Source organism: Arvicanthis niloticus, chromosome 15 (genome assembly GCF_011762505.2).
Source record: "Arvicanthis niloticus isolate mArvNil1 chromosome 15, mArvNil1.pat.X, whole genome shotgun sequence".
Lineage (NCBI taxonomy): Eukaryota > Metazoa > Chordata > Mammalia > Rodentia > Muridae > Arvicanthis > Arvicanthis niloticus.
Window position 1 is genome coordinate 44828857 of NC_047672.1, and position 12815 is coordinate 44841671.

Sequence of the window (12815 nt, forward strand, 5' to 3'; positions counted from 1 at the left end):
TAATTCTCTAATTTATTGGGAAAATGTAATTTTTTTGTGTGCTGATATTTAAAAGGATCAGTACATCAGCACTGAGCCCATATATTGACATGGTCAATATATAAGGTCAGATCTTACTAAGTATCTATCATATTTGTATGAAATACATTGGATTGATATAGTTATCTATTCTTTTCCTTCCATCAGTATTATCAGACATTAAATAAGTTATTGAGACAATGCAGATCACAACAATCGTATTTCTCTAATCAAATTTACATGCCTCTCTAATTCTGTACTTATCTTTAAAAGTATTCCTTGGGCTCCAACAGTGCTATTTTGGGGGCCTGGAGATACAGAGAAAAGGACAAAAGGAATTATACTGAGCAGAACTGCCTTTACAAAAGGAAATTATTTTGCATATGAACAAAGTAAATGCATTGTGAAGAAAGACACAAAGAGTTGTGGATGTTTTATCCTAGGGTTTGAGAATGCTCAAATTCTAGTGTGTGAGATATTTGTTAAAATGTAGATTGGAATAAAAAAAACCATGAGATTTATAAATACAAACATTCGGGAACAGGAGATTCTGTGTCACTCAGAGAGCCATGATGTTGTGAGTGAGCCTTCCTAAGGTAGGGGCTCCTCGGCAGGAAGAAGAATATGCAGCGTCTATCAGGAGCATACCAAGGAGATGTCAGAGGTAAGAAAGTTCCACAGAGAGGAAACAGAGGTGATCAGGATTCTGTGGGAGACTAAGGTTTGATGACAGAAAAGACATTGACTAGGGACCTGTCTTTCCTGACATTCAAGGTCAGGTGAATTCAGAGCAAGGTCAAATTCCTTTGATTTTCTCCAATCACAAATGAGTGTTCATTTCTAGACCAGGCCTGTCAGAGCAACACTTTCCCATAAATAAACAGATGAATGCCTCCTGTTTCTTTCTCCTGTGTGCCTTCATTTAACATTCTGAACATTTCTTAGGTATTTAGCCAAATTGAAAGCCAGAAGGATATATCAAATTACATTTAGAAATGCCTGAATTTCTATAATGTTTATTGTTTAAATTATTTGGAGGGAGCTATTAGGAGCAAGCCATTGCTGGAAATTATTATTTATAAATCTAATGTCACATCACTAATAATTCCTAAGAATAAAATTTAAAACATGGTGACATGATTTTAGATGACCAAAGATTAATTAATCTCTGGAAACACAAAACTGTATTTTAATTTATGTCCATACAATCAGGAAATAGTCCATAGTTTCATCCATGTATCAACTGATAGTACAATCATTAGTATTATTGGCTTTTAATTTTTAATGAAGCATCACATAATTTATCTGTAAAATGAACAACTCAGTGCTGTAAGAATAAAACCAAAGATGGTGACACAGTTTTAAGTTTATTGGGCTTAAACTTTAAAAATTTTTACTTACTTTAAAATTCTCAGTTTTTCTTATATGATTATTTGAATAATTTACAGCTAATAATTATATGCCCTTTTGCCTACATTTTAAACTAGTTTTAACTGCTACTATTTTTCCTCACTTATTGCATTGCCTAGACGTACTTTTTGGTTTCTTTTGCTGATACTAATTTGCGCTGATGTTATTTAGGCATTGGGAGCACGTGTCTTGAGTTCAAGCTGCTCTGCATTTACTATTTTACTATGTAAATGCATACCAAGAAGTAAATTAACTACGATTATCAATTTTTAGCCTCATTGCAATGAGAAGCATTAATAAATAGGGTTTTTGAAGAAGATAATAGATGAAGTGCCCCCCCCCCAAAGTGTTCTATGTGTGGCGAATGTTGATGAGCTTTCTACAGCGTTCTGAAGGCATGTACTCTTCAGGAAATAAGAATACTCTTTTTCTGCAGAGAAACAGAGAGTAGTATGTCTGTTGGAAAGAGGGGGTTACAGGAGTGATTGTTAAGGGGTTTGGAAGTGGTAGAGGAAGGGAAACTGCTGTTGGGGTATACTCAAAACAAAACAAACAAAACAAAACAAAATGAAGCAAAAAGACTAATATATAGTAGAATCCATGTCCTACTGTTTAATTATTATAGATAGTTGCCATTAAGACTTCTTTGGTAGACATCCTTGGGCTAGATTTTATCTACCTACCTTTCCTATACAAGTAATTATTTTATTTGTGTGTGTGTGTGTGTGCGCACACGTGCTGCTTTTCTGTACCCAACATCCCATTAATGTCAGCCCAGAAAGAGGACTGTAGCATTAGGAACCCCCAGAGAATCTTTTTATTCTTTTCTGACATGCCCAGCAATCCACCTTTTAGTATGCAGTGTCCTAATTCTTAATCAAACTAAGTACCTCCTACACTAGCTTTGGACCTTATAGGAATGCAATCTTCCATGGTATTCAACTATTGAGTTTATGTTTGCTGGAGAAGAGTGTGAGATTTTAATAATCACGTCAAATCTTTTATACATACCTAATTTATTATAGTCAAAATAGTAGGAAAACAATAGGCACACAGTTGTCACCCATATGTAGGGAGTAAAACAGAAATTCTTATGTAAAGACAGACAAAACAAACTCCAAGTTTGTTCATTGCTGTTGTTGTGTGTTTGTAAGGTTCGTTTAATTTTTTTTGTTTGACATGTTTTGTCTTTTTTTGAGAGAAATAACAAAAAGAAGGATAGGAAGCAAGAAGGATATAGGAGGAAAGGCAGGGTTGGGGAGGGAGGAAAACATGATCAGAAAATATTGTGTAAAAAATTAAATGGAAAATTTAAATAAATAAAATACTTTATGAGGAGAATAAGCCAGCATGAAGTTGAGTGATCGAAGAAAACTCTTTATGATGTATACACAATGTTCCATATAAATTGGAGGAACAGAAATTGCTAACAAGATGTATTCAAAACAAAACAAAACAAAAAGAATGATATATAGAGAGCCCACAGGTTGAACTGAAGCCCTTAATAAAACTATGAGGGATTATTTTAATTATTTTGGTGTTTGCAAGTATTACACAGTTCAAATATATTTGAACAAAAGAAATAATACGAGGGAAACTTTCCGTGTGTGTGTGTGTGTCTGTATCTATATGTTAATATAATGCAATTTGTTTCCTTCTCTGTTAGAATGACCATCTGTGGTGCCATAAAATGACTATGAACAGACTAGAACAGTGACATGTCTCTTTTTGTCTGAAATAAAGTCTAGACATTTGTTAATTTTTTTTTTTTTTTTTTTTTTGGCCTGACTCTAGGACTTTGGTCTACCATGGGTTAAATAAAGGTCAACTTCAAGTGAAAAAGAAAAATCAGTTAATTTTTTTTAGTGTTAAAGGGGCATGATAGTATTAATTTTAGATGCTGTTAGTGCTCTTATAACTCAAGGATGCTTTTTCTTTTTAAATTTTCTTTTCCCTCAACTGAGAATTTGCACACCAGTGGTTTTCATAATGTATATGAGTCCTGTGGGACATTTGAAAGGGGGAAAGAAGAAAATTTACTATAGTTTAAAAAGCATCCTTGCCTCTATTGGTTCTTTCATGATTCTTAGCCAGGAAGTGTTATGGCTAACTACAGATTTATTCTTATATATTACCTTTTCAGCAGTCATTTGGAGCAAAGTTTTCCTTCAAAATAGACCCTAAACCTGTTGTTGGCTTTCTCTTCTCTTCTGTCTGAAATAAACACAGACTTGTGATAATTTTATAGCCTTCTTCCAACATATTTGTCTTTCTTGGGGAAGGGGTAAAGGCAACTAAGATAGTTTATCAGTCAACGTGCGTTTAGAAGCTCCATATGTCTTTGGGCTTACTCTTGGATCCATCACATTCTCTGTGTGGCTTCAAGGGGTATTAGCTGAGAGGTTTGCCTGTGATGGTTTGATCAGGCAGTGGGAGTACATTCAGTTCGATTCATATTTGATCTGTTGCTATTCCTGCTGTATGTCTTCTGAATAAAGTATCATAAATAGAGACAATAATATAGATGATCCAGTTACCCAGGTAACTCTAACAAACATTAACAGCAGTGTAGTGAATGTCCTCGTTGGCTATGTGAAGAGATGGCGTTATACCTATGGGTAGCGTAGATGCCAGCTATAGTCTGTTCTATGTGGAGACTCTTTTGGCCTACCTGTGTAATTCAGGTAATTTTCCCAAAACAATCTCCTTTAGTCAAGAAGATTAGGTAAGAGTTAGGTAGACAACCTTTTCATAATTCCTGGACAAATTATAGCCAACAGATTTCTTTGACATGGAATTTGCTTATGAGTCCAGAAGGAAGGTAATTTTCTTCATACGTTTTGTCTTAGTTATACACTGTTAGTGTGAAGAGAGACTATGACGAAGACTGCTCTTTAAAAAGAAAGTATTAGTTTGGGGCTTGCAGTTTTAGGGCGTTAGTTCATTTCATCCTAGCAGGAAGCAGAGAGTATGGTACTGGAGGAGAAGTAAAGAGCTTTCATCTTGATCTGAAAGCAGAGAGAGCGAGAGAGCGAGAGAGAGAGCGAGAGAGAGATCGAGAGAGAGAGAGACAGAGAGACAGAGAGACAAAGAGAGAGAGAGGAAGAAGAAGAAGAAGAAGAAGAAGAAGAAGAAGAAGAAGAAGAAGAAGAGGAGGAGGAGGAGGAGGAGGAGGAGGAGGAGTAGGAGGAGGAGGAGGAGGAGGAGGAGGAGGGGGAGGGAAGGGGAGGAGAAGAGAAAAGAAGAGGAAGAAAGAAGAGGAGGAAGAAAAGGAGGAGGAGGAGGAGGAGAAGGAGGAAGAGGAGAAGGAGGAGGAGGAGAAGGAGGAGGAGGAGAAGGAGGAGGAGAAGGAGGGGGAGGAGAAGGAGGAGGAGGAGAAGGAGGAGGAGGAGAAGGAGGAGGAGAAGGAGGAGGAGGAGAAGGAGGAGGGGGAGAAGGAGGAGGAGGAGAAGGAGGAAGAGGAGGAGGAGGAGGAGGAGGAGGAGGAGGAGGAGGAGGAGGAGGAGGAGGAGGAGATATTCTCGGTATGCCTTGGGCTTTTGAAATACCAAAGCCCAGTCCCAGTAGCACACCTCTTCCAAAAGGCCACACCTCCCAATCCTTCTCAAAAGTTCCATTCACTGGGGAGCATGTTTTCAAATAGATGAGCTCATACGGGCCATTCTCACGTCTCATGCAAACTTTGCTAGAGTCAAGAAAAGGCAGAGACAGCTCAAGAAGTGCCACATACTCCAGATTATAAGAAGGGTCCTATTCTCTTCCCATTACAGTTAGGTCTTCCTTAGGAACTTTGAAAGTGAGGGTCTTAGTGTCTTCAACTCCTCACTGTTTTGCCTATTACATTATTAATGGTAGCAGCAACTTATTGAAAGCATCTAGTAGGTGTTAAATATAATTATGGTATCACAATATTCAATTGTTTTAAAAATGATAGCCATATTATACTGTTAGGATAATTATTCAAAGGATTCCACATTTACATGTGTGGATTTTGTTTTTCCAACTTTGTTTTCCCCTGTATTTTATTGGATAGCACGTTTTTATTTATTTATTTTATATTTTATTTACATTTCAGATGCCATCCCCTTTCCCCATTTCCCCTCCCTAGAAAGCCCTATCCCATTCCCCCTCCTCCTTTTTGCTTTTATACATTTTTAAAAATGTTAATCAAAGGCTTTATAAGTTTGGTAATGCTCAATCAGAAGTGTAACCCAATACCCAACCTAGATATATAAACTATCTTTGATTGGTGGAGACATGTGAACATCTGCCTCCATGCCCCCCCTTTCTCTCTCTTTCTCTCTCTCATCACCTAGCTTCACCCTTCCTGTTAAAATAAAACTTTTCTCTCAAAACGCAATTAGGGCATAGTTACTCCTAATTGTACCGGTGAGGTACAAGATAGTCCTAATGTCTGTCAGATGATTCTGGGCCAGAAGGCTGAAGATTTGATGCTCCAATGTTCAGTAGTATAGGGGCTTTCCAGGTGTTCAGCGGTCTCTATAAATTGGCTAAGTTTTAGAGCTATGCTTAGTGCTTCCCATAATTTCAGTTAATTCAGTCATTCTGGATTTCTGATGGGAAGAAGACCTATAGTCTCATAGCCAATCCTGGCTATTTACTTTGAGAGAACAGATCTGAGTGGACGGTTTTCAGCTGACATTCATTCTAAAACCAAGAAAAAAGCCAGGTTCAAAACTAAGTGCTTTAGTTAGGACAGATGACAGAGGTTCTGGTTAGTCAACAAAATGATGGACTGGGTATTAGGATAGCATGTTTTAAATGTACTATTCAGAGACATTTAAATGTGTTGAAAACCAATGGTTTTTGTATCCACATTTGGCAGGTATTAACTACTTGAAGTCAGTTTTCCAAGTTGGCTTGCTTCAGACAATCTTAAAAGACAAAAGGTTTGAGGCCTGAGAATTATTTTCAATACACCAGAAAGTGAACTATGAGAAAGATTATTTATGCTGAACTCTTAATCTATTCTTTATGAGAATCAGTTAAAGTAACTATGAATCTATTAGTTATTTACAAAGATTCATCAGTGAAACCATTACAAGAATTTTTTGAGGATTGCTTTTTAGTTCAATATTTCTGAAGATCATGTAAGGACAACACAAGACATATTCCATTTTATAAAATGATGCTCTCATGTCTAAGCAATTACCACAAAAATAGAAATACATTTTTTCTAGATCCATAGTCCAGAAATAAAAATCATATTATCGAGAGTTTAGATTGAGAAATGCAGGCTTCTCTCATAGAATAACTCTAATTTCTGACCATAGGATAAATCTCAGCTTGAATTTTAATAATTTTTACAACATATCTGTGGTTTTTTTTTTTTTTTTTTTTTTTTTTTTTTTTTTTTTTTTGCGTGTGTTCTCTGTCTTCTGTCTTCCAGCACCAGAGGTTAATGACTCTAAAATATTCCAATACAACACTAACTGAATCTGTGTAAATGTTACATTGAAAGGCTCTATTTCAAAGAAGACAGAATGTTCATGCACCAGGAGATAGGACTTCGACATTTTATTGTGGGGAGGAAAAATATAATTGAATCCACAAATATTAAGGCGAAAACACTTGTGTGTGGAAATAAGTATGCAGAATGCAAACTCAGGATTTCCTGGTTTACACACTGTCCACTCCATTCGATCTTCTCAAGTGAATGCTTTTTGTCTTCATCCAGCTTTATCCCGCCCCCCCGCCCCCCGACATAATCTCACTGTAGCTCTAGCTAGCCTGGAACTCAGTGTATAGACCAGACTGGCCTGAAACTCACAGATATATGCTGGGATTAAAGGAACACACTCTCATTGCCTGGCCCGAATTAAATATTTTTACATATATCTGTCTAATCTGTCTATCTATCTATCTATCTATCTATCTATCTATCTATCTATCTATCATCTATCTTTGTATCTATGTATGTATCTATCTATTATCAATCTACGTGTGTGCATAATTGCTATAGTACGTGTGTGCCGGTCAGAAGACAATTTGTAGGAATAAGTTTTTTTTTTTCCATTATGTGTATCTGGGGAATTGAATGCACTGTGGCAAACCCGAGTCCATACATACAAACACACATATATACACAAATAAATGTTAAAAAAAATAAATATGCTTTTTTAAAAGTATTCTACTGGGGGTGGGGTGGGGTCAAATGAGTAAACAGAGCAGTGAAATATTGTATGCTTAATTCTATGAAAATAACTGAGCAAAGGCGTTGCTAGTATCCAGCCCCGAAACATTCATTAGTACCTGACTGGTAATTAGGGATCGTTTCCAAGTGTTGTTCTCACTCCCACTTGTTATGTCTTCAAGGCACTGTCTCATTTTATAGACTGTGCAGCATTCAGGGACGACCCCAGTCACACTGAGCATCTGATACACAGTCTATCGTTTTTAATGATGCATCATGAGCATCACGAACGGGGTTGTCTGAGTTGAACAGCATTAACCGTTGCTTTTTGTCTTTAGAGACTCCTGATAGCGAAGTAAGTCTCTAGAGAAAAATCAGGAAAAAAAGGTGGGTATGGTATATTATGATCGCTTAGAGCAGGGTTTAAATGAGAAGCATTATTTAAAGATAGACCATAGAGTATTCTAAATTCCCCAGGGTGTTGGATCCATCCGGTCCCTTCACACTGTTATGGTGTCTTACATGGTAGAAGTTTATAAAGACCAGAAGGAAAACGACGCTTTTCTAGATGTGAGAAGCAGAGTCTGAAGGGCCTTTCGCTAGACAGTCCTCCAGCAGATGCTCATTCCCCTTTCATTGCCATTTAAGAGGTTACCCTGAGGACAGCACTCCTCGGTCTGGGGGAGATGCGGTGTCTATTGTAGGCAGTTGTTCCTATTTTGTGTTTGTTTCTCCTTTAATGAGGACACAACTTTCATCCAGGGAGCTGTGCGGGTCACTTGTTAGTGTGCTGAAACGCGCCGAGGTGCTCCACCAGCTGGAGATTGTGACTGGTAGTTGAATTATTTTCTGCACAGCGAATGATTTTCCTTTTGACATATTTTAATATACTTGCACACAGAGAGCAAGGGTGGGTGAACAGAAAACAGACTGTTTTATTAACCCAGCAGTCACCTTTGAGGCTTGTGCTTGTCCACTTTTTTTCCTTGCCTTTGTACATAATCCCAAGAGACTGGTACCCTGGCTTTGCTCAGAATAACAAAGTCCGGCACAAATCTCCAAACACAATTGTTAGCCGAATGCCAACTGTTTCTTCTCATCTTTTTTCTTTCTTTTTTCCTTTCTTTCTTTTTTTTTTTTTTAAACTTGAGCATTAAGAATTGCGTCTTCATGGGCAAACCATAACCACTAACGAACCCCCTGTTATTTCAGATGTCTTCCTACCATTCATGGCATTTATCTTCCATCATGTAATCTGAGGTGCTGGAGGATAATCATTTCTTTGCATGTGTTTTGTAGAGCATCCTTCACCTCTGAATCTTCTAATGGTAAGAAGAAAAGAAGAACAACATGCTAGAAGCTTTGTCTGGACTTCCATTTCAGCCGCAAACACAATTAAGAGAAACTGAGCTAAGACTTCAACTCGGTTTGGGAATCCTGGGCCCAGCAGACTAAACTTCACATGCAATTTTTATACAAATCCGTGTTTTGCAGACTTTCCCCAGAAAGATCTAAAATTTCTTCAGGAAGTTTACCTTCATTTCCAAAGGTATATATCTATCTGCTTTTAGGGCTATACTTTCTAAACAAGCATAGTAGGCAAGTACCTCTAAAATGCCATGTATTTTAATTGTATTCAGAGGCTGGATAAAAATAGGGATAAAAACCCAGGGCACTCTCTTGGTTTCTTGTGGCCGGTTGCAATCCACAACAAATGCCCACCGAGTAGCACAGAAACCCGCCTCCAGAGACTGTTATTTTTTCTTCTTGTTCTTACCCTCTTCTGCATTCTGAGCACAGTAATCCGACAAGCCCATGCTACTATTTGATGTCTTGAAACTTTTATATTTTACACGTGAGTTCCATGTCATTTCCTTTAATATCATCTCTAAACCAATCGATGGTGTGTTGAACTAGTGGGAGGATTAGTGACTACAAGATCTTTTAAAAAGCCCTCTATAATGAAATAAGTCTTATTTAGACGGGATATGTTCTTTAGAATCCTTAATCTATGTATACTGGTTTTGGGGTACTGGGCCATGTCAATCACCTTCTTTTGCTGAGTTATTTAGTGTGAAAGATAATTATATTGAAAACATAGGCTTTATGGTTTTTTTTTTTTTTTGACTCTGTCTTTGCAGGCAGCAAACATATTGGAAATGGAATGTTTTAAACTAGGGTGGGAGCTCAGAGTGGTTAGCTTGGGGACAATTCTAGGGTCAGTGACTTGGCTCCATCACCTGATGGGCAGAAGCTAGTTTGTAGCTCAAACCTTCTGCTCTTGGTAGCATTTCTAGACTCCAGGTTAATTTACTTGCCACTTTTGGGTATAAACTTGTGTCCAAGTTCTTGACCTATAATTCTAAGGTAAAAATATGAAAAAGGGCCTTGCCATGTCCAAGAAAATAAATCATTAGACTGAAGGACGACAGTGCATGATGGTTATACTGCTGACGACTGCGTGTGGGTCAGATAGTATCACAGAAGCTTTAACAGATCCATTTTCAAGAAATCTTCAATTATCATTGAATCAGTTTTTACATTACTCCATATGTAGTCTTAAAAAAATTATACCATTAACTTTTAACACATTCTGAATGAGGTTTGCTGATTCTACTCAAACATCCAGAAGTCAGTCCTTCGAAGGTAACCTATATATTTTGTTTACAGTTATTTCTGATCTTCTTCAGTTTTTTGCTTAATCCTTCTGATTTCTTTCCAAAGATATATTTGAAGTAGTCAACTTCTAATAAAAAAAAGCACATATGGTCCTTAAGTCTACAGTACCAGTCTCCTTAAGAATTCATTATTATCCCCACATCATTATTATGAAAATGAATCCTTCTTTTTAAGCACTGATTAAGCAAGTACTATGAAATGGCTTTATGTTAAGCACTTTACATGTGTTATTCAAATCGTTTGATATTCTGGCAAAGTAGCTAGTTCCATTTTATGGATAATGAACTGAGGCCCAGTCATATTAAGAACTGCATGACTAACAAAAAGCATCACTACTCCATGTCTGTGCAATGATGATTGAGCAGAATTTATTCCACCTTGTTTGGTCTTACCTTTTCTTCACTGGCTTCATTATTGAGGTCTGCAATGGTTTATAAAATGAATAGACTAATCTGAAGTAGATTAAGTCAAAGGTATAATTTATTGGCTCCTAGAACCAGGAAGGAAAGCTGATATCTGGCCATGAGTGGAACCAGAATTTCAAGTACCTTGAACATCCCTTCCTCATCTCTGCTTCTTCTTTCTGTATACTGCTTTTGTTCTTGGTCCAGTTCCTCTGCAGCCTTCAGCTCCTCGAGGTTGATGTTCTCACAGCTTGCAGTAAAAGGAACCCAGGCTGTAGTTAGTTGAGCTCCATTGTGCGAAGTTTTAACCAGGACTTTCTGGGGTCACACGTCTAGGCCTTGACCTGGTCTTTGGGACCAAGATGGTAAGTGCTACGGTCACAGGGGGTTGGGGGTGGGGAGAGGGGACCTACCACTGCAGGATAGAGGGATTTCAGCTATTTTTATTGGTTAAGCTAAATATTGTCAAGTTTGTTATGAATATTTGAAGTTGACTTGATTCAGATATAGTCTCCAGTTTGTGATGTTTTGTTATTTACCTAAAATGGAACATGTGGATGCAGGTACAGAGCACGATAAGTTTTTAAAATTGGCAGAATTAAAGTTGGCATTGAGCCCTATGGGTTGGGCAATGTAGACAGACCTGCAATATCGACAGACACCTTAGGTGCGGTTGGTGAGCTCTCTCTTTTGTTAGCATATGCCATTCTCTCTCGAGAGGCCTGACTGGAAACGTGTGACATGAGGAGAGTCGGATTTCTCTATTTAAAAAGCTTCCTCATATGTGGTGACCGTACAAAGTTGTTTCCCACTATGGAGCTGTGTTTGAAGTCATCAACCAGCTTATATCATTGATTTTTAAACCATCAGTTCCATCTCTGTAGAAGATTCTGAGCCTTAGAGACTTTCCCCGTCACAGCTAATTAAAATGGAGTTTTGAAAATTTCAGTTAACTGAATAGACCTGAAAAAAAGTTGTACTGAATGAGACAAAAACACAACCACTCCCAAAAGAAGCACAGGTATTCTTTAATCAACAAAATAGTATTTTGAAGTCCATATTATAAGCTAGCCCGATGCTCAATATGAACAGAGGTACCCAGCATGGTGAACTCTTCTTAAAGAGACTGCTTTGATTTTGTTGATAATGTGTGCAAGTAAAACTAAGAAAGAAAAAAAGTACTAATTTTCTTTTCAACAATAATTTCAGTGTTCATGAGGTTTCCACTCTCCTCCCAGCAATTACAAATTTACCTGGGAGCAGCAAGCAGTAAGAGAGGAGAAAGTAGCAAGAGTAAAAGGGAGAAGCTGGCTACCTGGAGAGAGGAAGATGAAGTAAACTTTAAGAGGGCCACAGTCGGTGTCGATGGGTAAACTCTCAGAGAGTTTGAGGTGAAAAAAGCATCCATGTCCTAGGTGGCTGTCCCTGAAATGTTCCCTTCTCTGATGCCTGGCTGTCCCACTTACAGCCTACATTCTGGATAATAAGGCTCATAGTTTTTTTTTTTTTTTTTTTTTTTTTTTTTTTTTTAACATTTATTAGTATAAGAACACTTGTTTGTGAATTGAAATTTATTTTTTATTGCTTTTCTTTCTTTTATTTTTATTTGGATATTTTATTTATTTACATTTCCGATGCCAACCCCTTTTCCCATTTCCCCTCCCTAGAAACCACCTATCCCATCTCCCATCCTCTTTTTCTGCCTTTATACTATTTTAATTACATGCAACCTGTTCAGTCACATTCCCTTTTCCCCTGTGTACCTCCCTTGTCCCTCTCTTGTGGTCTTTTATCCAGTTGCACAAGCCACCAAGCCACACTCACCTGAATGCTCCTTATTAGCACACATAAAACAGCAAGGCTGGTTCCATTTCCCATTTTAACAACGGCAGTGCCAGTGTTTAGTGTTGAGGAACTTGAAGTTTTTTAACTACAGAGGCCAGATGAGAGTCTCTTTGCCCATAGAGGCCTGCAGGATTATTTGTAAACCACAGCTTCTCATATTCCGGTGTACTCAGTGCTGGGACAGAGACGAAAATTCTCCTAGTTTATGTCCCTTCTATTGGCATTTCCAGACTTCTGTAAATTGTCCACCACATTCAGAGTATGTAATTAGTGGCTTTGTCTCACAATGGGGAATCAGGACCTGG

At 37.7% G+C, this 12815-nt stretch overlaps 1 protein-coding gene across 1 annotated transcript in view; it reads left to right on the forward strand.

Annotated features, from left to right (window-relative positions):
* Positions 1–10912: 10912 nt before the first annotated feature.
* Tfec (transcription factor EC) overlaps positions 10913–12815 on the forward strand; it is a 134308-nt gene continuing 132405 nt past the window's right edge. The window contains exon 1 of the mRNA XM_076913675.1: positions 10913–11030. Coding sequence (XP_076769790.1) covers positions 11028–11030 — 3 coding nt within the window. The 5' untranslated portion in view covers positions 10913–11027. The remainder of the gene's footprint in view (positions 11031–12815) is intronic.